The sequence below is a fragment of the Condylura cristata genome, unplaced genomic scaffold, assembly GCF_000260355.1.
Source record: "Condylura cristata isolate star-nosed mole 26May11 unplaced genomic scaffold, ConCri1.0 scaffold00036, whole genome shotgun sequence".
Classification (NCBI taxonomy): domain Eukaryota; kingdom Metazoa; phylum Chordata; class Mammalia; order Eulipotyphla; family Talpidae; genus Condylura; species Condylura cristata.
The window spans coordinates 550,283-577,121 of record NW_004567137.1 but is presented as its reverse complement, the minus strand read 5'-3'; the positions used below and the strand labels follow the sequence as shown (position 1 = coordinate 577,121).

Sequence of the window (26,839 nt, the reverse complement as noted above, 5' to 3'; positions counted from 1 at the left end):
GGCCCAGAAATATATCTTTTTAAAGCATATGTGAGTTTATATTAATACTATGTCCCACTTCCTATATCATATCAGCATACTATGAGTTATTTGATCAGTCTCCCATCCAACAATTTTTGGGCCAGTTTGGCTGCTTTTAGTTTTTGTTACTATAAGTAATTCTGGAAGGATATCTTTGCACATAACCTTTTTCAATGCCACACTCAAAATGGATGGCCAGAGTGTGCAAACGTCCCCATGAGTACAGGGCCAGAGATTTCACTGCCTAGTGTTCCAGACACACTCTATTATGACAACAAAACTGGAAAGACCTCAATTACCACCCCAGCCTGGAAATACAGGGACTTCCTACATGCAGTTACAATCAGAATAAGAGGGTGAAGGCGGAGGAGGTAGAGCTGGATATAAAGGGGTGTTATACCTGAACCTGCAAAGGTGCTGTGCTTGTCTAATATTTATGTAGTTTCAGTGATTTTAACCATGTACCCTTGAGTTAGTAATTGCTGTGTTTTCCATAGCTTAATTTTCTTTTTTTATGTTTCCTCTTCCCACACTGTTCAGCAGCCTCTTGTAACTATTTCCACAAAGGAAATCACATCAGGAAATCTGTCATTGCTAATATTTTCCTTACAGATATCCCTCTTAGCAAACTCCAGCTCTCTTCTCTCCCTCTCTCTCTCTGGTGGTGCATTGCTCTCTAGACTCTCTAGACTTGCCAAGTATTCTTTTCCCCACCACCCTGCCTTATATCCTCTTGCTCCTTCCCCTGTCCTCTCCCTCTTAATAGCAGAGCCCTCACAGTGCTTACTGATACCCACTAGTTATTGCATGCACTTTACTTTACCTAATCTTCTGCTATGTAAATGCACAGTAGTTCCTTTTGTTGTTCTGACTTGTTGAACTGCACACAATTCTGTTTAATGGCTGCAGTCATCTTTCCATATATTTTTGGTTCAGTCACCAGTTGATAGGCTGCTTCTATGTCCTTGCAATGGTACACAATGCTGCTATGAACACTGTAAAGCATATATGTTTATGTTGATGGTTTCAGCATCTTTGGATAGGTGCTGAAGAGTAAGATTACTAGTCATACAGTATTCCCATTTTTCTCTTTTAAGGTATACCTAGATTGTTTTATAAAATGCTTGCACCCATTTATAGTCTCACTATCATGTAACCAGGTTCTTCTTTCTCCACATCCTCACCAGCACTTCTTCTTGGAGGTAGAGATCTTTTTTTCTTTTTTAAGATGATTTATTTTTATCATATAAGAGCTGGGGTACAGGCCAGAGGTGTAGGGGGTGAGAGGGTTTACCAGAGACAGAGTGGGGAGCAGAACAGGCAGACTGACTGAAACACACTGCTGAGGGGAGCAGTGGGTGGGTCAGGAGAGGTCTGCCTTGCCATGTGGGTCACCTCCCTGGCTGGGAATCAAACTTGTGCTGCAGTGGCTTCAGAGAGCTTCATAGTGCTGCGCTTTAACTTAATGTGCCACCAGAGAGGGCCAGTTGGAGGTCTTTTTAATAAATGTCATTCTCATGGTGAGAGATGGTATCTTATTGTGGCCTTAATCTACATCTATTTTATTGGAAGCAATGATGAACCTTTTTTTCATGTCAACTGACCTTCAGAATATCCTCTTTGGTGAGCTGTCTCTTCATATCTGGTGCCCATTTACTAATTGGGTTGTTTTATGATTGTTGAATTGTGTGAGTCTCTTATACAATCTTAAATATTATCTGGTAATCTGTTACACATTGTGTGGCCATTTTCTCCCATTCAATCGGGTGTTTTTAATTATCTTGCATTTTCTTTTGCTGTGTAAGTGTTCTTATTTGAGATAATCCCAATTGTTTATTTCTGCTTTTATAACCCTTGTCTTGAGGGTCACCACCAGAAATATCAATGTCATGGAACATATTTCCACTGTTTTCTTCTATGTAGTTTATGGTTGCAGATCTTTATCTAAATATTTACTCCACTTGGAGTTCATTTTTGTGTGTGGCATTAGCAAGTGATTAAATTTATTTTTTTTACATGTGACTTGCCAATTTTCTCAGACCACTTATTAAAAAGTCCTTTTCCCATTTTATGGTGCTGTTATATAAATGGATTTGTTCTGGAGTATCAATTCTATTTCATTGATCCATGTATCTATTTTTGTGCCAATATCATATTGTTCTTAGTACTGTTATTTTTTTTTTTAAAGATTTATTTATTTATTCATACAGAACTGGGGTACAGGCCAGAGGCTCAGGGGCAGTGAGAGGCTTCACCAGAGACAGAGTGGGGAGCAGAACAGGCAGATCGACGAAGTACACTGCTGAGGGGAGCTGCGGGCGGGTCAGGAGAGGTCTGGCTCGCCATGTTGTCTCCTCCGGGGCAGGCGGCAGGCGGGAATCGAACTCATGCGGAAGTGGCCTCAGATTCTCAGTGCTGTGCTTTAACCCGCTGCGCCACCAGGGAGGGCCAGTACTGTTATTTTATAGTGAAGTTTTAAGTCAGGTAATGACTCCATTTCTCTCCTTTTTCTCAGGATTACATTTGCAATTTGAGATCTTTTGTGGCTCCATATGAACTTCAATATTTTTGTTCAGTTTTTAAAAATTATTGTTGGTATCTTGATGGGATGGCATTAAATGTATATGTAATTTTAGACCAAATAGTTATTTTGATTATTTTGATCCTCCTCATCCATGAGCATGGGATATCCATACATCTCCTTAAGTCATTCTTTAAGTCCCTTTAGTAATGTCTTACAGTTCTTGTGTATAGTGCCTTTACCTCCTGAGCTAGTTAATTTCAAAGTATATAATTCTTTTGACATTACTTTATTATATTTATTATTATATACCACTATATAATAAATAATAAACATATATCAATATATTTTATGATGCCAACATTACCCTAATACCAAACCAGCACAAGGAAAGAAAACTATAGACCAATATCCCTGATGAACATCAATGCAAAAATTCTCATTGAATTACTAACATTTATGTTTATTATTTACATAATAAATAATATATGCTTATATTATAAATAATTTTATAATTGTAAAAATAGTCATATTCTCGATTTCTTTGCTCTCATTCATTGTTTGTATATAAAAAGATGATGTATTTATGTATTATTGTATTTTGTAAACTGCCACTTTGCTGTGTTCATTTCTTGCTTCTTTTTTAATATAGTCTTTAGGATTTTCTATAGATACTATAATAATATAATATAATAATGATAGTTAAATTTTTTCTTTTCCAAATTGAATTGTTTGTTTTTCTGAGCCAAACCTCTAATACTAAATTAAAAAGAAGTGGTAACAATGGGCATCCTTGTCTTGTTTCTGATCCTAAGGGGAGAGCATTCAGGTTTTCACCATTAAGTATTATAGTGGATGTCAGTTTGTAGTATATGGCCTTTGTTATATTGAGGTAGGTCTTTCTATTCCCATTTTGTTTAGCGCTTTTATCATAAATAGGTATTGAATCTTACCAAATGTTTTTTCTGCCTCTGTTGATATATGATTTTTATCTTTAAATGTGTTGATATAATGTATTACATCAGTTAATTTGTGTATATACAATCCTTATATCTCTGGAATAAATCCCACTTCATGGTGTATAATCCTTGTGATAAACTGCTGAACTTGATTTGCTAGTAATTCAGTGAGGGCTTTTGCATTGATGCTCATCACAAATATTGGCCTATCGTTTTCTTTCCTTGTGCTGGTTTGGTATTAGGGCAATGTTGGCATCATAAAATATATTAAAGAGTCTTTCCCTGTCTTGTATTTTTAAAAACAATTTGAGCCAAATGGGTATTAGATTTTCTTTAAAAGCTTGATAACATTCACTTGTAAAGTCAAAGCTCTGGGCTTTTGTTTCTGGGAGCTGCTTATTAGTTTTCATACAAGTGACTGCTTCTGGGCACTTGTGATGTGCTCTGGGAATGTTTTGCTGCCTGGCATTTCCCACTACCAGAGGACAGATCCTCTCTCTTGGATTCCCAGATGCCTCCAACAGGTCTCGCATGGAGCTATTAGTTCTTAGCAGCAACTGTTTACAAATCTATCTCATCCATCAGAAACCTATTCAGGATAGGATAGATGAACAATTGAGCATAGAGAAAAGGGTATATACAGGCGGAGGGGAAATTGATTCCCAGAAGGAGTTTGAGGGATGGAAATGATAGTGAAGTTGAAGGCACTGATCCCAGACAGCTGGGCAGTCTCTTGTCAATGATACCTGTCATCCTTGGTTCTTGGATCCCTCACTTGTCTGAATATTTAGATGCTGCTCCTAACACCACTTTATCTATGCATTTCTTTTGCAGAGATGAGGGAGAAAGATTTGTGAGGTGCAAATCAAGAGGCTGAGGGAGGGGTAGGTGGAAGGCAGGAGCAGGCCAAGGCCACACCAAAGCAAGTTCACACCCAGGACAGCTCTCCCAGTACCACCCCACTATGGTTCCATGCCCACACTGGTGTCTCAGCCCGCCTCCACTCACTCACACAGAAGTCTCATCCTGCCTTCCCCACACCTTCCAACCCGCCTACAGGCAGCAAGATCAAAGTCACCAGGGACGGAACCATTGTTCTATCACTTCTTGGAAAAACAGAGCCCCTAAGTGCAGAAACTGGTGGAACCAGTGAAATGTTGAGGTGGCCCCACGTGGATCCCCTTGGAGCCTGGACTCTGGCTCCAGCCCAGGCTCACCATCCCCGTCATCTGGCCACAGAAAGCACCATATCGGTCTCCCCGTGAGAGCTCTTGCAGGGCCCCTCCATGGTTACTGGGACACATTCTGCCTGGGGCTTCTCAAGTCATGCTCAAGAGAGAGAAGCCAACTCAGGATATTCAGAATCTGTTGAACCAATTTTGTATCAATAACTAGGCAGCCACAGTGCCTGCTTATTCACACAATACATTGGCCACCACTGCTGGGTTAGATTCTGAGGAAAATGACAGTGACAGGAAAGGAAGGGGGTAGACTTCAGCTTACCCTTGGGGAGAGAAATTGAAGTGTGAGTAGGGCTGTTTGTGTCAGGGTGTATGTGGTACAGGTAAGGAATAGGGGCCAAGGATGAGGGAGAAAAACAGGGGCTCAGGTTACTGAGTGGACAGGGCCACACTTGGGTAATAAGGCTAAATGACTTTCTTTTGGGAACAGTTTTCCCAAGTGTGCAATCCAGTAACCAAGCCTTAGCATCTGAGTGGGTCCCCAGGGGCCTTCTCGTCCAGTTGCCCACTGGGCAAGGAGGGGTGACCCCTGTGTAGATAACCCCTGGTCTCTGGAATTAGGATGGATTTGGGTGCTACAGTGTATCCATTGGCACTCTGGAGTGTTTTTTCTCTAGCTGTTTACACAAAACAAGAGTTTTTGGAACACAAGGAGTTTGCAAACAGTAATGAAGAGTGGAGGAGGGAGTTGGAACTTGTGCTAAGTGGAATGTGCTGTCAGTTCCAAGTTTAGGGTCTGGAGGGAAAATCCCAGGCCCAGTGTGATGCTGAGCTTGTGGGTGACGCTCAGTAGTATGCTTCTGCCTGGTTGCCAGAGTGGCTCTTCCCTCTTTTTGCTGTAATCAAACTGTGCAATGCAAGAAGAATGTCTCAATACTGCTTGCTGTTGTGCTCTTTACAATTCTCACATTAATTCCTGGAAAAGTATGGGAGATCCCCCTGGTATTTGGTTTTGTTTGAGGCATGAAAGAACACTGCCAGACTGCCAGCTGTCTCAGGGCAGAAACAGACTGGAAGTACAGGGTTTAGAGCTGAGAATTACGATCATCTAACTGATAACGCTGTAATTTCAACAGCAACTGGTGGCTTCCCTAAACAGCAGAGACAGTCACAAAACAATACACAGCTTCTCTTATTACTTTCCATCAGGAGCGGTCAACACCAGATCATGTTCCAGCACTCAGGACTCTGGCACTGAACCTGAGTGCCACCGTCTAGGAAGTGTTCCTTACCTGCTGCTCAACTGCAATCACTGCTACCATATGAAATGCTAATAACACTTGATATTGATTCACAGCTTTCTCAGTCACATTATATTTGTGTCTTATGGCCATGTTCCTAACGAACCTTTAGGAAGAATGAGCATATATATATAAATACAGATATAACTACTTCCCACTATATGGCTGCTAAAAGCATCAATACTTTGTTCTTTAAGAATATTTATACTGTGTGACTATTTAAGTGTAAGTAGCATTCATATAATTATAACCAAAATAGTAAGACATTTGAATGAATGAATGAAAGTTGTATACATGATTCCATAATTGAGGATCTCTACTCCATTCTTCAGCTTACCTGCTTTCGCAAAAAGGTCTTACTATGGTTAGGAAGTGCTTTTTTGTTTGTTTGCTTTTAAACAGAAATTTGGGTAAGGGGTGCCCAGGTCATATGTGCCAGGAAACTTTTCTCCCTTTGAGATTCCTAAATTATTTCACAAGCCTTCATGCCCAAACTTTTCTCCTCTTTATCACTTCAGAATTGGAAGAGGAAGATTAATGTGGATTTGATTAAAACAGACAACATAAAGATTAGACCCAAGCCAGCTAGGGTGGACATAGCAGTGAACTTAGAGTTCTAGACCTGGCTTCTCCACACTCACTCCAACACTAGAAAACCATCCTGACTGGCCATTGAATCCTTTAGGCTTCCATTCTGTCATCGAGAAAGTGTGGGGAACAGAAAACTCCTTAATGCTGGCTTATATTACTGGATGGGCCTGCGCTTCTTAAAATACAGATTCCTGGGCTTACCTCAGGGATTCTGATTTAGGAGGTCTGGACAAGGACCTGATTCTCTTTTGGAAAGCAGTGAATTAAGGATATCTGAGATTTCCTCCAACTCCACGTAGGGTTCTAACCTCTGTGCCAGGAGCTTCTTACCTGAACCCTGGGATCATCTTGGCGAAGCCAACGACTTTCTGGATGCTGTAACTGACCAGGTCAGCTAGATGGGGCAGCATGGAGAGCTGGGACAGATCCAGAGTCACAGAAGGATCATCTGAGTCTTCTTCGCTCAGATCCAGGTTGGAGAAATTGGTCGGCTCCATCATATCTGGGGAAGTGTGAGGGAAGGAACTATTTAAGGATAAATGAACCATGATCCCTCTCACTTGAGTCTGTGAGGACTCAGCACTCTGGCACAGGATCAGCTGGAATCTCACGTGACTGCTGCTCCCTGAAGATCATTCTTCAATCCAGGCTTCCCTATAAGATTCTCCTTGCTCTTCTTTCATCACAGTGGGGAGTGAAATCAAAGACTGGAGAAACTCCAGGAAATGAGATTTCCTCCAGACCATATACTACTACCCCAGTAATCTCTAAAAAATGAATTTGGAACAAATAAACTTGTAGAAAAAGTGTTCAACCTCACCAATGATCAAAGAACTGCCAAAAGAAGAACATCTACATTTTTTACCTGTAAACTAAAAAAATATATATGTTTAAACAGTGATTCCAGTGTTTCTAAAGAAGTAGGGAATTAGGCAGCCCTTATAGGGTGCTGGGACACTAAAGCTGCTTTACAAGAGGGCCAAAACTCTATGTTATGTACATTCTTTGGGCAGTAACTTCACTCCCATAAATTCATCATAAGGAAAAAATTTGGTACAAGTATAAATATTTAGCCACTAACATACTGTCAAATTTTAATGAAAACTGGGAATCAATCAAGATAGCCAAAGATAAGAGATTTATACATGTTATTGTATTTTAAAACAATGGTCCAGATGCATACTAAATAGTGCAAATATTTACTGTTGCCATGAAAAGAGAAAAGAAAGTTACCTGCTGTGTATCACACAATTCTATTTCTGACTATATGTATGAGTGTGTTTTCAATAAAAAAGATGGGAAAGAGATATATCATGGTGTCAACAGTGATTACTTTTGGGTAATAGGATTATATATATATATATGCATATATATATGATGTATGTAGATATATATATTGTTATATTTTCTAAATGTCTATATTTAGAAAATATATTACTTTTGTATAATTTTTTTTTAAAGATTTATTTATTTGTGCATACAGAACTGGGGTACAGGCCAGAGGCTCAGGGGCGGTGAGAGGCTTCACCAGAGACAGAGTGGGGAACAGAGCAGGCAGATCAACGAAGTACACTGCTGAGGGGAGCAGCGGGTGGGTCAGGGGAGGTCTGCCACGCCATGTGGTCTCCTCTGGGGCAGGTGGGAATCGAACTCATGCGGAAGCGGCTTTAGATTCTCAGTGCTGTGCTTTAACCCACTGCGCCACCAGGGAGGGCCACTTTTGTATAATTTTTAAAAAATTCAGGTGTTAACTAGTTTGAATTAAAAATCTACATATCTATGGTGATGGCACATGGGTGATTTGGTGATGGGAAACCTGGGGATTGCAACTGAGATGGAAAAATGCACAAACATGTAAAAATAAACTATTATAGGGCTATGTAAAAAAAACTATTATAATAGTTTATTATAATAAACTATTATAGGGTGCAGCGGGTTAAAGCACAGCACTAAGAGGCTTAAGGTACTTCCGCATGAGTTCGATCCCTGCCTGCCCCGGAGGAGATCCACATGGCGAGGCAGACCTCTCCTGACCCACCCGCTGCTCCCCTCAGCAGTGTACTTTGTTGATCTGCCTGTTATGCTCCCCATTCTGTCTCTGGTGAATCCTCTCAACCTCCACATCTCTGGCCTGTACCCAGTTCTGTACGACATGGGGTGGGGAGTACCTCAAATCAATTAATCAATGAATTTGATACTTAGGGTATTAAAACTCCTAAGGGTCTCCCTGGTGGCCTATAGATGGAGTGTCAGCGCAATCACTAATATGACCTGAGTTCAACCCCCAGCCAGGATGCTGCCCACAGGGCACAGATCACTCCTCTCTCACCGCTGCTCCCCTCAGCAGTGTATTTCAGTCTGCCTATTCCGTTCCCCACGGTCTCTCTGGTGAATCCTCTCACCCCAAGCACCTCTGGCCTACACCCCAGTTCTTCTATGCAAGTACATAAATACATAAAATAAAGCTTCTCTTCTAAATAAAATAAAACCCTTGAGTCTTATGGAATGACTCTTAAAAGCTGAAGTACAGACCTGTGTTCAACATGCAGACTGAGCCTCATTCATATAAGTGAATATGTCATTAAGTGAGAAGAGCAGGCAGGAGGACAGAGGGCACAAAGACAGGGGAGGAATTCCTGCAAGGCCCAGGGCTCCGAGGGCCAGCTGCTTTGCGAGCAGCCCTCACTTCTTAGCCCCTGACCACTGCTCTCTTGTCCCTCCTGGGTGGGCAGAGTCAATGTCTGACTCCGCTGCATTTCTCTGCAGTTGGCTCCGGGCCCTGCTCACCTGTCTGGATCTGGGCACAGACCTATCAGTGAGCCCGGCAGAAACATATTTGTGAGTTATAGTTCCCCAGAGGGGAGAAGGTTGTCCCATCCCTGTCTTCCTGCTTGTTTCAAGTGGAGGGCAACGGGTCTGGCAAAGCAGTAAAGGGACGAAGGGCCAGGGCAACAGAGGGTGAGGTCAGAAGAGGAAGGCGGGAGAGGGAAAGCAAGGATGTAGTGGAGGTGACAGGCCTTCAGGGCCTTGGTGGCCTCCCAGGGCTTACTAAATTAGGGGAACATGGGACCCCACATCTTCCCTACGCTCCAAAATTTACGTTCAAAAAGCCCTGATGATCATAAAGCATGCTCTTTGTTTATTTGAAATGGCTGAGTGACTAGATTTTACAAGTTCTGTTGCAAAGGAAAAATATAATCTCTCACTGTGTGAGGTGATGGATAGTAACAGAGCTTACTGCCATTTTGCAATATTTAACGGTCACACCTTAAATGATACAGTGCTTTCTGTTAAGTATATCTCAGTAAGACTGGTAAAACACAAATAAAAAATACACAAAGGGTCCTGACTCAAAAGACCATTTAAGGAACACATCACCCCACGGAGGGGCCAGGTCCGGAAGCCTGATTTCTGTGGATGGGAACTCCAGTTTGCCCTGTTTCCTAGGATAGGAAACAGAAGGGTTTCCTTGGGTAGTCACCCTTCTGCTGTCAAGACAAAAAAGGTAAAGGTTGCTTGGGGACGTGAGCTGCGCACAGAACCTAGGTGATACCCTCCTGCCTGCAGCCTAGATGGATGGGGCAGGCTCTTCCTCTTGGGCTGGCGGGGAAGGGCACTCACCTGGAGTCGTGAACTGGTCTGAGCAGGAGGAGGATGAGTCTCCAGAGAAGCTGGGCATGTAACCTAAGCATGGCTTTGAGGGGCTCCCTCCACACTCATCCACGCGCATGGGGGGCTGGAAGGTAAAGGTGGAGAATCAGGAGCGCCAGTTTAGGGCTCCCTCCCTATCTGGGTCCCCATCTGTGACAGGCTTCCCCAGTGCCAGAGGACAGGTCAGCCTCTGTCCCTCCCCAGGTTCCAGGCCAGGATGCCAGTCCCTGCTTCCTTTGCGGGGACTGCACTGGCCTCTGCTCCCCACCGGGCTCACCCTCCCACTTGCAGGTGCACATACGCGGAACTGGCTGAAGTCGGCGTAGGTGGGGTCGTAGGTCTTGTGGTGGGCCTCCAGCAGGATGGCGATGATGCGCTGCTGCTCCTCAGACAGCTTGGGCCGCAGACTGTCCTTCAAGGCCTCCTCCTCCTTCCGCTTCAGTATCATCTCTCTCTTCCGCTGCACCTCCTCATCAGTGAGGATGACTGTGGGGCGAGAGAGTGGGGGCTGGTGTAGGGCTGGGCTGCAGCTCCTGGGAGGCCTCCATCCAGGTGGAGGAACAAGATAGGAACTGGTGTTGCCTCCACTCGGTGCTCACAGCAAGGCAGTTCCTGCCATGGAAGACTCCAAGTGCACTCTGATGGAAAACTGGATTTTCTTTTTTTTAAAAGAATTATTTATTAATACATTCAGAACTGGGGTTAATGCCTGAGGTGCAGGGGGTGAAAGGATTCACCAGAGACAGGGTGAGGAGCAAAACAGACAGATGTATGGAAATACACTGCTGAGGGGAGCAGTGGGTAGGTCAGGAGAGGTCTGGCAAGCCATGTCGAGGATCAAACCTGTGCTAGGGTGGCTGGATAGCCTCATAGTGCTGTGTTTAAACCTGTTGTGCTACCAGGGAGGGCCCGGAAAATTGGATTTTCTTTGTTGAAGAGCATGTGTATGAGCGTGGAGGGAAAAGGACTTGACTGCGGAGTAGCGTGTTGTTAACGAGTCTGGGTTCTCTGGGACAAGCTGTGTGACTCAGGGCAATGTGTTTAAACTCTCTGGGCTTTTGTTCTCTCATTTAAAAAGTGAAAACTTTGGGTCATATAATCTCTTCCTAGGTCTCTTTTTTGTTTCTGCCTCCATAAAGGGGATGTGTGTACATGGCATAAAACAGCCTCCTGAACTGACCAGCTGTCCTGAGCACTGGCGTTGCTAGCACAGAGCAGAGACTCATTACACACAGTTCTGCCCCCTCCCCCGAACATCCTTTGATCCAGAGGGAGATTTTCAGGTGCAGAGAGCGTGAAAGACGTTGTGTGGACAGACAGTGGGAAGCTAGGAGACCCCTACTGCCCATTCCCATGTCCATGTTTTCAGACATGGAATTTGAATGCTCATCCACTCTGATCAATGTGAGGAGATGTTGCCTCTGGAGTGTCCTGCAGGACTGTCCAGGCTTGAAATTTATGACCAAAGACGGTATCATGTCCTCCTGAATCCCGCCCCCACCTGCCCATAATACCTCACTGCTGTTATCTGCAAATTCTTTTTATCTGCCAGTTAGGGTGACTGGTGACAGGGAGCCCCAAGTCCACCTGCAGGCTCATGCAAGGGTTTGAGGTGGGGAGGTGCCCGCCTCACCACTCTGGGGCAGCTGCCCTGGAGGGTGGGGTCAGGAGCAGGGGTGCCTGGCACAGCAGCCAGGGAAATAGACCTCCTGGCTGGGGCTTGCAGAGCGCTGATGGCAGGGCCCACGGCCTGTAGCTACTTGTTGTGTGCCGTGGCATCTGCCCACAGAACTGGGGCATTTCACAAGAGCAGGGGAAGGAACCAGAACCTCAGATTAAGGGGGTTCTGTTCTTGAATGAGACCCAAGTCCTTCAGAGAGGATAGAGAAATGGAAGGGGGAGAGACGGGAGCAGGCCCACAATGTCTTCGGCACAGTAGGAATGGAAAACCTGTGGCAAAAGGTGTGTTTCCTCCACAGCTGAGGTAAGCTGTGAAGAGGAGCCTGGGAGGAGCCCACGCCTAGGGTACTGACTCACCTACCCAGGGAACTGCCAACCTCCTCCCACAGAGGGTGTCTGCTTAGACCCCAGAGGTCAAGTGTGGTGGGAGAAGGAGCAGGGAACATCCCATTCAAGGCAGGGCGCGAAGCTCTTGCCTGGGAAACCTAAGATTAGGTGTCTGGTCTTTCCTGCTCACTGAGGGTCGGGCGGAGGAGGTGATGAGCCTAGCTGGGGGCTGGCTCTGCCGGCCACGCCACGGTGTCCACAGACATGCTCTTCAGCCCAAACATGCTTTGATCATTCTTTGTGATCCTATGGGGTCACTCTCCTGCTCACAGATGTTTTTTGGGTTTTTCTGAGTTACCATGACCAAACAAAATCTTGACAATTCCATGTCAAGATTCTCCATGATTTTGCTTCTTTCTGCTTCTTTGCTTCTTCCCAAGCTCATTTCCCAGTACCCCTGGACATAGAGTATGCCTGACTGATTTTGGGGTTGCTGACTGTGAGTATGACATGCTCATTCTTAGCCACCAGGTTCCCACCTATGCTGATGTCCTCCCAGCTCAGTCTTCTCTCCCCAACAGCCGGCAGATCTCTCTGATCTGAGTGCCAGCTCTCCCTACTGCCCCTCCCTATTGTGCTCTATCTAGTTCCCCTTCACACACTGGCATCCAATTATCTTCCACTCTGTAATCTTTATAGTGACTGTGGTTTCCCATAAATACCTGTACATGGAGACAGTCTAGGAACCCAAGGTCTCTTCCACTGGACTGTGGGCTACTTAAGGGCAAGAGCCACATATTACAATTCCTGTGTATCTCCCAGAAAGGCTGAGTGGGGTGTCTTGGCCATGGTGCTGGCTCAAAAGGCATCAGCCTTTTGGGGGGAAGACACAGGAGTTGTAGTATGTGGCCCTTACCCTTAAGTAGCCTACAGTCCAGTGGAGGTGAGACATTGAGTTCCTGGGCTCTGTCCATGTCCAGGTATTTATGGCACTGGACACCCAACACGATAACACCCCAATGAGGTGCTAGCCAATATCTTGGGCGCAGGAATGGACAGTGAGAAGTCCACCAAGGCTGGTATAATCCAGTGTTGGGACATGCCAGCCCAGGCTGAGCAAGACTTACTTACCTCTTACACCTAAATAATAGTGATTGAGGGCCTCCCTGGTGGTGCAGGGGTTAAGTCTCAGCACCAGCAAGCTATGCCAGCCACTGTGGCATAAGTTCGATCCCTGGCTAGGGAGGTGGCCCACATGGCGCAGCAGACCTCTCCTGCCTCTCCAGCTGCTCCCCTCAGCAGTGGATTTCAGCCAGTCTGCCTGTTCTGCTCCCCACTCTTTCTGGTGAATCCTCTCTGGCCTAGACCCCAGTTCTTGTATGCATAAATAACTAAAATAAATATATTTTTAAAAAATAATAATGATTGAAATATTTTCAGGACAGAATGTCTTGTAATGTAATACTTGTAACAAGTAACCTTTTCTTGATAATTCAGAGGCATCATTATGAACAACTCCTGAACTTTTCAGGAATAGGGCTGTGACCTTGTAGAGAGCTGTTTCCTGTATCTATGACTCAACCTGCTAAGATTTATTGTGCTACTTTTCATAACTCTCAGTCTTCCCTTCTGTTATGCTGTTTGTTCTGATACATGTCTGAGTAAGTCTTCCCCCCACTGAGAGTTACTATTAATCTCTTAGGAACTGGAAAGCCTGATGATCAAGGTTTATGTGATAAAAAGTCATGTTAATAAGGATGGATAACAAACAGAATATTTTATTCACTGTGCACTATTTTAAATGCTTTTGATGTATTGACTCAATTATTTTGTCCTTGTTACAATCCCTGAAGGCAGATGCTATTATCTCCGTTTTGCAGGTGAGGGAGCTGTGGTTTAGAGAGGTTACACAACTTCAACTTGCTCAAAACCACAGAGCCGACATGCGGTGGAGTTGGTATCCAGGCCTCGCAGTGTGGCTCTAGAGTCCAGCCCATCACAACCACCACCCCATCCCGCCTCTGATTCTTCTCAGCTCTGACTTCTCAGTGAGACTCTGGCTCTCAGCCATCTCACCCTGACACTCAGGTGCCTGGTCCCGCTGAAGAGTGTGAAACATGGAAGGACAATTTACAAGTGATTCACTTTAAAAGGACAGAGTTGAGAAGGCTCAAGGTTGATGCTGGGTCACTATCCTTCCTGTCTCAGATAACCACCAGCGTCCCTTGTGCAGATGGAAGAAGGGCTGACAGCTGCTGGCTCCAAAGACCTCTGCGGGCCCTTAAGTCTCTCACATATGCAGATGCAGTTGTGAGTGATAAAATAAATCATCTGCTTAAAGGGGTCATTAAATTCACAGGAGATGTTTTATCATTTCTATCAGTGAATTGCTCTTAAAAACACCATCAATTTCATGTCAGAAGACACTGGTTTTGGAGTCAAAAACTACTGACCTAAAGTAAGAGCAAACAGATTCTGAAAGAATGTATGACATACTCTTAGTGAATAAGGTCGTGACCTCTGCATGTGGACTGTGAAATCCATATGGGCCCACAGTAGCTTTTCAGCCTTCCTTTAAAGTTCTTTGTTCATAAAGGGCTTCAAGCACGTCAGGAAAATTCCTGTGCAAAATGCCCCTCTCCCATGAAGCCAAGATCTAAAGATGCAAATAGCTTAACCACATTTCAAGTTGCCCCTGCTGGCCTAAGCGATCCTGGAAGTGGATATACATTTTTTACAAGTGAATGACACAGACAGATCAGGCTTGGGAGCTCCTCCTGGTCTATAAGCCAGTGGCAGATGTAGCAACAGAAAGAAGCATAATGGGAGCTAATAGCCTGGGTTCTCAGCTCCCATCATAAAAGCCTTGGGGCGCCTTGTGGTTTTACAGATGTTGATGACACTCAATTGTCCCATGGGGACAGCAGCCAGTGCAGGTGAGACCTGAGCAGCTCCCCCATGGTTCTGAGCTGGCAGTCCCAGGCTCAGAACACTGCCAGGCTTCCCAAGCAGGGAACTCCAGTCTTCCTGCAGAAGCTTCCCTTTAGCAGGGAAGTCTGAGTGTGTGGGTCCCCACCCATGTTTCCTACCTTAGCTGGAGCTCTGGGGCTTAGCCCCTGAGAACTCAGCCCCACAGGCCTAGGCCTAACTGTGCAGCTCTAAGAAGAGTGGGCACGGGTTGTCCTGGGCATAGCAGGACAGGAGGGACCAAAGTTGGGGTTGAAGAGGCAAAGCTGATTCGGTGCTGGGGGTGGGCATCCACTTCAGACTATTCCCCCTTACCTCTCCCTCCCCACATCGTGTCCCAGGGCAAGGGTCCCCTGACTCATTCATGGCTTGCTTGTCACCATGGATGCAGTGACCTCTGTGAGGATCTGGAAGGAAGTAGGCAGGGACGGGGAATTGGAATACGACTTGCTTTACGACAGCAGCCCTTCTTTCTGGGTCTCAGATGTTTGCTAAGGGTTCTTCCTTACTCTCAACTGATAAGATATCTCCATCCTACTAAAGCACCAGGATGGGGGGACCCCTCCAGGGCATTAGCAGAGCTGACCCTTCCCAGGGTGCCTGTGGCAGAGCCCTGCTGAAGCCCAGTGGTGTCACGCTGAGCCAGGCTCCGTGGGACTGCTTCTCTGAGGGAGGAGGGACAGGAGCTGTGTGAGCTACCTTTTGTTTATGTCCACCCTGGTGCTTCGCACAGTGCAAGTCCCAGCGTGCAGGAAGCCAACATGTGAGCAGCCCCATGAGGCACCCGGGCCTTCACTTCTCCAGGATAAACACAGAAGGCAGGGCGGGGCAGGGGACTGGGCATGGAGCCGCTGGCGTGCCGGGGCCTGCACGCCCCCGTGGGGGCGAGGAGGAACTACAGCCTGGAAACTTCTTCCAGGACTGCCAATGTTGGCTGGGGAGCTGGAATCAGGAGTGGGGGGCTACAACCCATGAAAGGGGAGGCTGTGCAGACCCAAGGAGGAGGTCCAGGTGAGAGCCTGTGCTGTGCTTCTGCTTCCCCACGTGGAATTTTTTCCCCTCCTAAAGAAGAGCCTTCTCCTCCCCTAAACCTTGTCCTGTGACTTTCCCCTTTTCCTGGATACGTCATCCTTTCTTCCCGCCTTCTGCCTCCCTCCAAAATGGCCCTGCATTTGCACACCCCTCTTCCGCTCCAGCCAGAGTCGGAGGGGGGTCAGGGTACAGACTGCAGTGAGCTGATGTGTAAGGGCACCCAAGCCCAGGCTGGCCCAGGACCCTCGCTTCCACCCAGGGAGGGCCCAGCCAGCCCCTCTCAGGGCCTTCTGAATTCAGTGGCTACTCTAGTTACCAAATAACTGGTATTAGAATTCAAATGCAAAATCCAGGGGTTGTTCTTAATGGTGAGTCAGAAAATATGTCTGCCCGCTCCCCCCACGTCTCCTGCCATCTCAGCACTGGACAGGACGTCTCACAGCATCACTGCCCTTTCTCCACTGGTTCGAGAGGGCCATCTGGAGTCCCTTCCCTTCACAGACACTTCCTACCTAGTCTCCCCTGGGCACCAGTCCTCAGATCTATCTTGGGCTGGAGGACTGGAAGGCTGGGGTGGCACAGGACAGGATGCTAGCCAGGCTCTGAATATTTGTTCTCCAGTCCCTCCTGTGATCCCTCCTAGCAGCTCTCGGTTCCAGTCCTGAGCCTCATCCTTTCCTCCACAGGCCCAGGGAAGGCATGATGACATCTTGGAAGACTGCCCTGGGGGGGCTCATGAGGCCGCACCCTGTCTCTCCCTCCTCAAAGGCCTCCAATATACATACAGATCCCAGAGGGATCTTATGGGACTCACTGGTGCTTTTGACCCCTGAAGCCCAGCAGCCCTGGCCCAGGCCTCGGTCCCACTCAGGCCCTCGGTCCTGGCCCCTGACACCAGCCACTACGGAGGAAGGGCCGCAGGCATCGCTGGCCAAGCCTGCACAGCAGCACCGAGCCCTGGGCCCAGCACTCACACTCCTTCATCATGCCGATGTCCACGCAGCGCTTGAGCCGGCAGGCCTGGCAGTGGCGCCGATTGTCCTTGGTGATGCGGCAGTCTCCGTTGAAGGGACAGGTGAACAGCGCCTTCCGCTTCATGCTCCTCCTGCCAAAAGAGCGCAGGCCCTGCACTGAGTTGCCAGTCTACCAGCTTCTCAGCCCAGGCTTCAGGAGAGCGGCCTGCAGGGACTGTGCCAGGGGACTGCTCACCAGGCCCCCAGACTTCCACTTCTTCCCCAGAGGGCTGGGGACCATCCAGCCCCTGGGCCACTCTCAGTACCCCTCAGCCCCATCCCAGGTGTGAGTGCACCAACCGTGGCCCCCTTTCTTTGCCTATTCTGCCTCCCCATAGCTCTCTTGTACTTTCACAGTACTCTACTCCTTCCCCCTCTTTTTTTTTTTTTTTTAAGATTTTATTTTATTTATTTGTGCATACAGAACTGAGGTACAGGCCAGAAAAGCAGGGGTGATGAGAGTATTTACCAGAGACAGAGTGGGGAGCAGAACAGGCAGATCGACCAAGTACATGCTGAGGGGAGCAGCGGGCGGGTCAGGAGAGGTCTGCCGCGCCATGTGGTCACCTCTGGGGCAGGCGGGAATCGAACTCATGCGGAAGTGGCTTTAGCTTCTTAGTGCTGTGCTTTAACCCGCTGCGCCACCAGGGAGGGCCTTCCCCCTCTTTTTAATATTAGGGAATATATAAATGAATTTTTGTGGCTTTTAAAAAAATGCTGAAATCTGGCCCTCCCCCTCTCTTTTTAATATTAGGGAATATATAAATGAATTTTTGTGGCTTTTAAAAAAATGCTGAAATCTGGCCCTCCCCCTCTTTTTAATATTAGGGAATATATAAATGAATTTTTGTGGCTTTTAAAAAAAATGCTGAAATCTGGCCCTCCCTGGTGGCGCAGTGGGTTAAAGCACAGCACTAAGAAGCTAAAGCCACTTCCGCATGAGTTCGATTCCCGCCTGCCCCGGAGGTGACCACATGGCATGGCAGACCTCTCCTGACCCGCCCGCTGCTCCCCTCAGCATGTACTTGGTCGATCTGCCTGTTCTGCTCCCCACTCTGTCTGTCTCTGGTAAATACTCTCGTCATCCCTGCTTTTCTGGCCTGTACCCAGTTCTGTATGCACAAATAAATAAATCTTTAAAAAAAATGCTGAAATCTGCAGTTGTCCTCACAGTTTTGAGGGGGCACTAAAAGAGGAGGGGGCACCATGAGAGGAGAGGATGTCAGTCTCAGCTAGTCCGGAGATGTGTGACTAGAGCCTTCTGATCCAGGGAGAGTCTAGTGCACAGGGGCTGGAAGAGGGGAAGGGTGCTTGCCGAGCAGTACAGATCCAATAGGACTTTCCTCCCAGCAGCTCTCTCTCCAAAGAGACTGTCCAGAAGAGAAGAGGCCAGGTGAGCAGGGGGAAACCCAGAGGTCCAGCCTTGACTTTCCAAAAAGCAGAGGAAGAAAGGGTTCTTTCTATAAGAATAGAGAATTGTCACGGGGTTGTTTGTTTGCTAGCAAACCGGCAGCCCCCGCATCCTGCACACATGTGTATGTATGTACATGTGTGCAAGTGTAAGCATAGACTCATTTTCCTAATTCTAGTTCCTTCTCCAGGTGCCAGCCACACCACATGGGGATTGGGGAGGCTGCTGAAAAGACAGTTCCCTGGGGCTTCTCATCAACTGTGTCCTAGAGGTTCCCTAACTCTTCCCTGCCCAGCAGGGTGTGCCCACATTTTTGCCCCAGAACAGGTGAGAGGACTTCATTGGGGAAAGATGGTGGCAGAATCACTGTGCATAGCAGAGGCTTCCAAAGAGATCTGGAGATGCCCAAGCCTTCAACACAAAAACCAGACTCGACCATTTCTCTGTCCAGGAGATGAGCTGGTGAGAGTATCTTCCCCAGATGCCACGCTGTGACTCACCGCTCACCTTCTCCAGAAGGGCAGGACACTCAGCCAGTGACAAATGGGACCACACCAACTTGAACTTGGGATGGGGGGAAAGCCCAGAACAGCTCTGTGGGTGATCACCATCAGTGAGACACCCAGGTCACTAGGAAACTGAGACACAGTGGAGCCCCCGTTTTACAGATGGACCCCTGAGGTAAGGACACTTGTCAGTGAGGCAATTCTACAAGACGTGAAGACTCCTAAGTAGGAAATCTTAGGGATGAGAAGCTCAGCTCTTAGCTTTCTGTGTTGAAAATATTGTTTTCACCCCTGATACTCAAGGTGCCAAAGCCACAAGCCCCAGGCAAGGAGCTGCAGGCGGCTGACACAGTGCTAGACACACAGCGCTCCAGGGCCTCCACCACCCCTGCTTACCCAGGGGGCCCACCAGTGGACAGGGCTTTGCAGGGGGTGGCGTAGTGCCAGGCTGTGGGGGCAGCCCAGCGAAGACTGCCTCCTGCCCCTATGGGGTCTCCACGGGGAGAGACTGTCAGTCAGGCTGCTGCCTCACCTTTATGGAATAGGCCTCTGAGCTTCTGCTTTGCTTGCTGGAGGGACAAGGGAATGTGGAAATATTTGATTACAGTTAGGGCGACCTGAAATGGGATTCTATCATCACAGGGAATAGCAGTGTGTTCCGGGATATGGGATTGTTCCCTACTTTTACTTCTTTCCCTTATTCCCAGCTTGTGGTCAAACACCAGAATGTCCATAATTCAGGAAGGAAGGAAGGGAGGGAGGGTGGGAGGGAGGAAAAAAACGAGAGAGAGAGAGAGAGAGAGAGAGAGAGAGAGAGAGGAAGTAAGGGGAAGGGAGGGAGGGAGGGAGGGAGGAAAGAAGAGAAGGAAGGAGTTACAAGCCCTGTGCTTTTTACTCTAGGCCACACCTTGTCCCAAAGCGCAACCTTGTAGTATGTCTCCACAGTGTTTGAGTAATGCAGGAAGCAGCCTATTAACATGATACTCTAAAATTATTATTATTTAAAAATATAGTAGCCAACTCTTCCCTATATTTAAGTGTAGAATCAGGAGAAAGACTCTGGAATTGGATGTACTGGGAAGATGGGGGGTCACACATTACCAAGAGCACCGTCACATTCTGGGGTGTGGGTCGGTGCCCAGGGGGTGGGCGCCCCCTTGCCAACTCCAGCAGGCCACCGCAGGTCCTTCCTGGAGCCCATATCCAGAAGCTGGTTTTCAAGTGTGTGTGGTCTAGCGCAGGTATCTGCCGGCCACAGGGCCTGTGGACTCTGGGGCCCAGGTCTCCCCCTCCTCCTTCCACACACGTGGCTGTCATTTAGCCTCTGCCCACAAGGAGTCAGGGTGGCCAGACTGGCCCCAGCACTGTACTTTGTCCTGGGGAGCCACTCCCTGCCCTGCCTTTCTGCCCGCACTAATTGCCTGTGAGCTGGTTTGGTTTGAGAAACAAGCACCTCTAGTTTCCATGGGAGCCTGTTACCACAGCTACTCGCCAAGCCTGGACCCTGTCATCCTCTAGATGGTTGGCAATTATACCCCAGCTCAGGAAGGGGGTAGGAGTGGTGTAACTACACTAAATATAGATGCAGTTTCTAGAAAGCCAGGGTGAGAGAGGACATTGACCGATTCTTGTGCCAGAGACCAATTCATCAAAACAAGCGAGACAGCAGCTCACAATAGCACCCAGTGCCTCGGGAAAGAGGCCCAGGCCTGGGGCAGCAGGGTCCCTCTGAGCAGGTAGCCCCTGCCAGCAGAGACACACCTTGTATGACCCAAGCCAGGGCCAAGTGCCAGCTCTGGACTTTGCCTCCACTGAGTTCTGACTCTACAGCTTCCAGAACCTGCTGAGGGGCCTGGAGGTGCTCCCGACACAAAAAACCTCTGTGAAGGGGGACCCACATGACATATCTGTATGTGAAACAAGGGGTCTCAGCAGGAGAGTTTAACACCTTTAAAGGAAAACAGATAAATACTGTAAGCAAGGAACATGGGCTTCTTTTCCTGAAGGTGCCTTGGCAATACCTACCAATATGTAAAATCTAGAGTCTTAGTGAATTTACTTCCAGAAACCCACCCTGAGTGGCTCCAGCAGGGACCCAGGGACACACACTACTGCAGGGCAGTTACTGCACCCCTATTTGGGGGAGCTTGTATTGCCCCTCAACTGAGAGTGGGTTCACCCGAGTATTGTATAAAACAAGCTGGTCATGGAAACGACAGAGGAGGAATGTGGAAACGCAGCATGCTTGCAGAAATGCTCCTTGGCCGATAGAGCCGAAGGCAGAGGTGAGTGTACAGACACACAAACATGTGGCCACACCTTTATATAAAGGACCTGGAAGCAGACGCCGCCGTGCGCTGGTAACAGCCACAACTTCGGGGAGGAAGCAGGAGCCTGAGAACGGTCTGGACCTTTCCCTCACATGCGCTACTTTGTCTTCACTTAAAGCATACACTTGCATTTCTCAAAAGAGCAAGCCACCACTCACTTTATTTAAAATTTTAAAATGAAATCCAGGATTGGATTAGAATGGTCTGCATGGCGCTTAAATCCTAGTGCACAGCTTGGGGAAGTCACTCCACCTCCCCATGCGGCCACAGTTCCCACGTCTGTAATAGGCAACAGCCCTACCAGGGGCTGTGGGTAGCATTAAATAAAGGAAGCAGGACCTGGCACAAAGTAAACACTAGAACCAGGAAGGAGAGAAGCCAGCAGGGCGGCAGGGAGAGTGCTGAAGGGTGGCTGAAGAAGGCGCTCTTTAACCTTCCCGGGAGGGAGGGCCGGAGACCTGGAAGCAGGCCCATGTCTACGGTTCAGACCTCCCTGAGCGCCCAGGGCAGGCCCTGCAGGCACAGTTCTAAACACATTGTACTTTATGTGCTGCTGGTCGTTGGGCAAGTCACAGCAGCCATCCAAACCGCCCAGGTGCTCTGAGCCCCAGCCAGTGACCAGGGAACTCTGAGGAATGGGAGGGTCTCTCAGAGCCCCTGGTCCAGCCCTGCCTTCTCATACCTGACATTTAACACCTTCTGCTCAGCCACATTTTCTCGGAGACCCCTGCCATGGTGAGGATGGCCAGGGGCCATGGTTACACCCATTGCTGGCTCCATGTTCGAGGAGAGGGAAGGCTTGATTGTGTGTTCCCAAAAATAAGACATGACAAAGGAAAGGCAGCAACAGCTAGGGATTAGAGGGAGCCTCCATACCTGTCCCTCCCGTGTCCTCTCTAGGTTCACAAGAGCCTTTCGGGAAGGGAATTACCCTTATTTCATAAGTGATATGAAAAGGCCCTGGGGAGTTATATAACTTGTTTAATGTCAAAATGGCTGATATGCATGAAAGCTGAGATTAGAGCTGAGATCTGCTTGGCACTACATGTTCTGCTATTCTTATAAAACCTGGTCCTCTTCTTGAATCTACCGCGTGTAATCGACCGCAGAGCAGCAGTCTAAACTGTGGCCCCAACCCGAGGGTGTAAAGCAGAGGCTGCTGTAAGGGCTCCTCTGAGACCAGTCACTGGGGTAGAACTGGGGGTTTTGAAAGTGAGGGTAGCCCCTGGCCATCCTCACCATGGACCCTGCTCTGCCGTAGCACAGAGGGTCCCTGGGGGTTGCTGAGAGAGGATTTATGCAAATGAGCCCTGATCAGGTAGTCAGATTCCAAAAGAACTAAAATATTGACTACAAATAAGTCTTCAGCATAACTTGTAGCTTTCCTGACCACTCCAGTGACCTTCCCTCTCCAAACATTCTGACCTCTCACCAAGCTTCTGTACACTAGTCTTCGCCCCTCCCTTACCCTACCCGCCCTTCCATTCACACCCCTGAGCAGCTGTGGGGAGAGGTCAGTTGTCAAGCTGCCCTGGACAAAGTTCTCTTCTGAACACTGACTTCTTAGTAATCATTCACTGGTGCCCAGAGGATGCCCCATCAGCCCTGTCCTCTCTTCATTTACTCTACTGCCTTTATGCACGTTAAGTTTTAAGTCACTGGACATCTGCCTCATTTCATATGTCCCTCACAGAGCAGTTCCTTCTGCAGACGTCAGCTGGGGAAACTCACGGAAAGCCAAAACACGCCTCATGTTCTTGGGTCCTCACCAACCTTCATTTTTCTCTGTATTCCATAAGACTCTAAATTCACAAAACCCCAAGAACCTTGGGGCTAGCAAACAAGAGGGCATTTCTCATCCATCTCTGTTAGCTTGGGGCTCAGACAGCTTCAATGTGTCCTCACTAAAGAGGCAGAGGGAGGAAGAAGCCAAGGTAGAGAAGCCAAGCATGAACTCCTTCTGCACAGTGCCTTCCAGGCCACCAGGACCACCAGGGACTGGTGCCCAGGGCTTGGGAAAATGCAAGTGTCCTGACACTCACATGATGCTCTTCCCTTCTGGGCTGCCACGAGGAGTTGAGTAAGTTTGTTGAAAGCAAGGATTTTATAGCTCTTATCACAAGGATGAGGCACTTGCCACAGAGAAGGCAACTGACACAGCTTTCCTTTCTGGATCAGGATTTCACAAAGAGATAAAAGTGACAACAGGAGTCTAGAACAACTATTTGAACTAGACTAAAATGAGAAAATGCCAAATAAAATTTGGATGATGCAAAGGAGGAGAAATTGGGAGTGGATGTTACATATACTCAGTCCATTCTGGCAATTCACAGAATTTATTGAATTGCCAGAATACTGAAGCATGGTTCCTCGGGAAACACAGGGAAAGTTTTGCAAGAGATGCCAGTGTTTGCAAGATGATACACCATATTCTATGCAACCCACCTTATTTGATATATGCTGTCCCTTCAGCAACACAAGCTCACGCCTGCTGCAGATCCGAACGCCTAGACTTCCCTGCATGGCACACCACACACTCTCTTTCCTCAAGAACACCTGACAGCACTTCCTCACTATGCTTGAGGAGCAGCCTACATCATAAAATCATCATTTAAAACCACAGAGATGCAAACAAACAAACAAACAAAACAACCCTGATACTAATAGGCCACAAGCATACTTGTTCACAGCACAAGAACTGGGACTAAGGTCAAGGCACCTTGCTTGGCCCCTGCAGAACTGTGTGCCTGAGAGACTCAGCTCTCTACCAGCACATGCCCACCAATGACCACAAAACCACTTGGGTATTAATTTGGCAATAAGTAAATTTTAGTAGCTAAGCCAATGTGCAAACACAGAATCTACAAAAAATAACAACTCTGTGTGTGTGTGTGTGTGTGTGTGTGTGTGAGAGAGAGAGAGAGAGAGAGAGAGAGAGAAACAATTCAAGCCAAACTAGAGAGGTTGGCTCTCCAGAAGGTGCAGCCTGACTCAGTCATCAGGCAGACAGTAAAGCCGAAGGCACACTGAGGACAGGTGACAGGCAGAAGCAGTCTCTGCCGTAATCCTGGCTTCGAGGCAGGGCTGCAGCCTCCACCAGCAACATCTTTGTGGGGTCCTGGGAAGAGGAGGGAGGAGCGGCCCATGCAGCACAGAGGGGACGCAGCGTGCATGCGTGCGTGCGGATATGGAGGCGCGAGCGAGGACCTCTGGGGAGGTCCCTACATTGCTAGCCCCTCTCCCAATGCCTGGGTCATAGATGCTCATTAAAATCTGCTGAGGGAGTATGCAATAGAAAAAACAAAAGGAGGGTGGATGGTGAGAAAGACTTCAGTTTGTTTATTAAGGCAGAGTTCCACTGAGGACATCAGTATCGATACCTCAGGTTCTAAAACAAGACACTTATATTGTACTAGATGCTTGCTTGAAAGCACTTTAACATGTCATCTCATTGACCCTCAGATTCCCTCTGCATAGGAGAAGGTCTGCCTTTCACATGCCCATGTGCTTAGTTTGAGAAACCAAAACAGAGAAGCTAAGAATTTGAGCAAGGACATGCAGTTGGTTAATGGGACGGTCGGCATTACTGCCCACACATTTCTGACTGGTTTTATGATAGGAAGTAGGCCCTGTTATGGGCACCCAGACCCCTTCTCTGTTATTACTCAGAAACCAGCTCCCCCATCCCAGGTCCTGCCAGGAAAGGTCCAAGTGGCCCCTGGGACGCATGGCCTGGCTCTGGAAGGCCCACCCTGCAGGAAGTGCAGGCTTTGGGCCAGAGAGACGTGGCAACAGGTCCGGGAGCCAGCGATGCAGCTGGTCTGGTTCCCCAAGATGGGGAGCATCCTGCCAGGAAGTCAAGCAGCCACCGAGCCAGGCCAAACAGGCAATTAGCACCCACAGAAACCCCAAGACTCAGTGACTGCTCAGGGCAATGAAACTCAGGGCCTGCTAGTTCCAGGGACAGAGAACAGGTGAGTCAGGAGCCACATTGTGAGGAGCCAGGAGGCCCTGAACTGGAGGAGAGGGCCACTCAGGTCTCCACTCCAATGCCCTCTGCCTAAGCCCTTGGCCCCCGGCGTCAAGGCCGACTTGGCTCTGGACTCCTTCTTCTCTCTCTTAATGGCTGAAGCCGGGGCCTTTATTTGCCACCATATGGACATAAGAAGCTTTGGTGTCTTCCTTCTTCCAGACTTTTCTCTTTCTTTTTCCCAATCTTGTGTGTCAAATGCTAATTCCTCATGGTTCCCTGTCCCATCCTGCAATTTATCATTTTCCCTTTCCTATCCTTCACAATGTTGGATGGGGACATCTTTCTTTTGGCCTTTCCAGTACTTTCTGCACTTGTGATGCTAGACTCACATAAAAGGAGAAAAGATTGCCGCAGAGAAAATGAACCAGCTGAACAGGAATGTTGTTGTAGACTGGCATAGTTTGGGCACTCCAAGTTTGGCTTTCCGAACTGGGGCAAGCAAGCCACAAGTGAAGATATAGGCACAGATTAAGTAGAGAGCCAAACATAGGGCATGGCTTCCTTGGATATGAGGAACAGTCTGATTTGGAGGGGGGAAGTTTGGAGAGGGGAATGTGTGGAGAGCAAGCTTGGGGCCAAGTTCTCAGGCTTCCCTAGCACATGTCTATTTATTAGATTAGAAAACTGATTATCGGCCAGATAGGAGGCAGACACAGGGGTTAGTGCAGGAGGCTATGGGCCTAAGGAGTAATGGACAGATGGGGATCACAAAGCAACATAGAAAAGAAATTTCTGGGGGGCTCAGAGGAGACATAGCTGGAGCTAAGGGGAGGGGAGAAAGAAGATCCCCCTCAGAGGACACCCCTGCCCCCGATCTGTGAGAGCTGGCATGTTTCAAGGGTATGATAAGGAAAGAGGCTTGGGAAATGCAAGGGTCCTGTGGGGGGGGGGGGGGGGGGCGGGGTGGAACCTGCCTCCTTCCCCCACCCACTTGCCCTCAGGAAGAACTCACCTGAAGAAGCCTTTGCAGCCTTCGCAGGTCATTGCATTGAAGTGAAAGCCTGTGGCTCGGTCTCCGCACACCCCACAGATCCGGGGCACGTTCCGGTCAAAGTCACCAGGATCAGGCAGGGAAGTGCTGGCCGCCATGGCCTCCATGCCTGAAAAATGGCAGGCGCCCAGTGAGTGTGGCCAAGGCATCCGTTGCTACTGCCCATCTACCGGGAACCTGGTGAAGCTGGGCTGTGCACCCAGGACCCGGCCTGAGCAGGATTCCTTGGTGTCCTCTTTCTGGGGCGTTCCCACACCCCAACAGACCCTCCCAACACTGACACCTATAGAAGCAGGGCTCTCTGACCCAAGATGGTGGAGAAGT

The 26,839-nt window shown here is 48.0% G+C and overlaps 1 protein-coding gene across 1 annotated transcript in view; it reads right to left on the bottom strand.

The window, feature by feature from the left end:
- Window positions 1-26,622, bottom strand: part of VDR (vitamin D (1,25- dihydroxyvitamin D3) receptor) — a 31,314-nt gene extending 4,692 nt beyond the window's left edge. The window contains exons 1-5 of the mRNA XM_004693174.1: window positions 26,477-26,622; window positions 17,206-17,336; window positions 10,527-10,711; window positions 10,210-10,310; window positions 6,905-7,099 (exon numbers count right to left, since the gene is read on the bottom strand). Of these exons, the coding sequence (XP_004693231.1) occupies window positions 6,905-7,099; window positions 10,210-10,310; window positions 10,527-10,711; window positions 17,206-17,336; window positions 26,477-26,622 (758 nt within the window). The remainder of the gene's footprint in view (window positions 1-6,904; window positions 7,100-10,209; window positions 10,311-10,526; window positions 10,712-17,205; window positions 17,337-26,476) is intronic.
- Between the last annotated feature and the right edge of the window lie 217 nt (window positions 26,623-26,839).